Genomic DNA, 1094 nt, shown 5'->3' on the forward strand with positions numbered 1-1094 from the left:
TGTGTTATCAGAATGAATAATTCTTTGCTTATTTTTATTTTTAAAAATGCAACGTAAGCATGACAAATATAAGAAATTAAATGAATAACAATAGTATTTTACCTGTGGATCCTGCTTCATTTGAGCAACCAGTTTCTGGTAATAAAGAGAGAAAAAGAGCCATCAGTCTTACATATTAACTCTCTACAACTAATCAGGTTTGGCCCAAGAAATCTAGGGTTTCAAGTCAACATAAAAAAATGAGCAACACTACAATCAGAACAGACCAAAAGCTTCTGTGATCCATGTAAAAGCCTAATGGTGCACTTTTCTTAATAGAAAAAAAAAAATCAAACTACCACTTTATACTGAAATTAAAAAGTGCCTGATTTTTAAATCTGGACACAAGGATAGGGGCCAGCAGCTTTGAAAGGCAATTTAAACAAGCTGGATGCTCCAAAAGCCAAACATCACTTTAAAATGTTACTGTCTAGAGTCGCAAACAAGTCCTGGAAAGAAGCTGATCCCACACAAAACCAGCCTGTTTGTACACAGCAAAGTACAGATTTGGCAGGTCTGTTGGTTTGGTTCTTACCACAGAAGGAGCCTAGTGTCAGATGCAACTTTGCCACTGTCTTCTCTCAAGGAAAGAGGGGTGCAGAGGATGATATGTTCTGTGGAGCAGGGATGCTCAGCATTTGAGAACAAGGAAGTGGAGGAACAACAATGCAAAACTCTACCTACCTGGGTTCCTCTGGGAAAGAGTGCGCTTCCTACCCCAATACTGAATGAGAAAGCGGAAGCCCGAACCAATAAAAAACAGAGAAAAATGAATGCCATTTGACCTAACCCAACTTCTAAAAACATCACTGCCCAAAGGTAACAACAATCATGGACAGAAGAATTCCAAGGATAAAGGAGTATCCAAAGGCTTATTCCTGTAAGTATCTGGGAATAAGCTCTTTCCCAAGTGAATTTTTCACATAATGGAAAAATCTGTCACTCTCTTTGAATGACAAGGCACTTTTAAATTGTTTAGTTGTAAAATAAAATCTTTCTAAAATACATAATATACTTATCTACCTTCTTAAACAGAAAAAAGTCAATCTTTTATT

General features: G+C 36.7%; 1 protein-coding gene across 1 annotated transcript in view; it reads right to left on the reverse strand.

Moving 5' to 3' along the window:
• Positions 1–120, reverse strand: part of PHF21A (PHD finger protein 21A) — a 152728-nt gene extending 152608 nt beyond the window's left edge. The window contains exon 1 of the mRNA XM_012645209.1: positions 103–120. Within this exon, the coding sequence (XP_012500663.1) occupies positions 103–120 (18 nt within the window). The remainder of the gene's footprint in view (positions 1–102) is intronic.
• Positions 121–1094: the final 974 nt, after the last annotated feature.

Source organism: Propithecus coquereli, unplaced genomic scaffold (assembly GCF_000956105.1).
Source record: "Propithecus coquereli isolate 6110/MARCELLA unplaced genomic scaffold, Pcoq_1.0 Scaffold227, whole genome shotgun sequence".
NCBI lineage: Eukaryota > Metazoa > Chordata > Mammalia > Primates > Indriidae > Propithecus > Propithecus coquereli.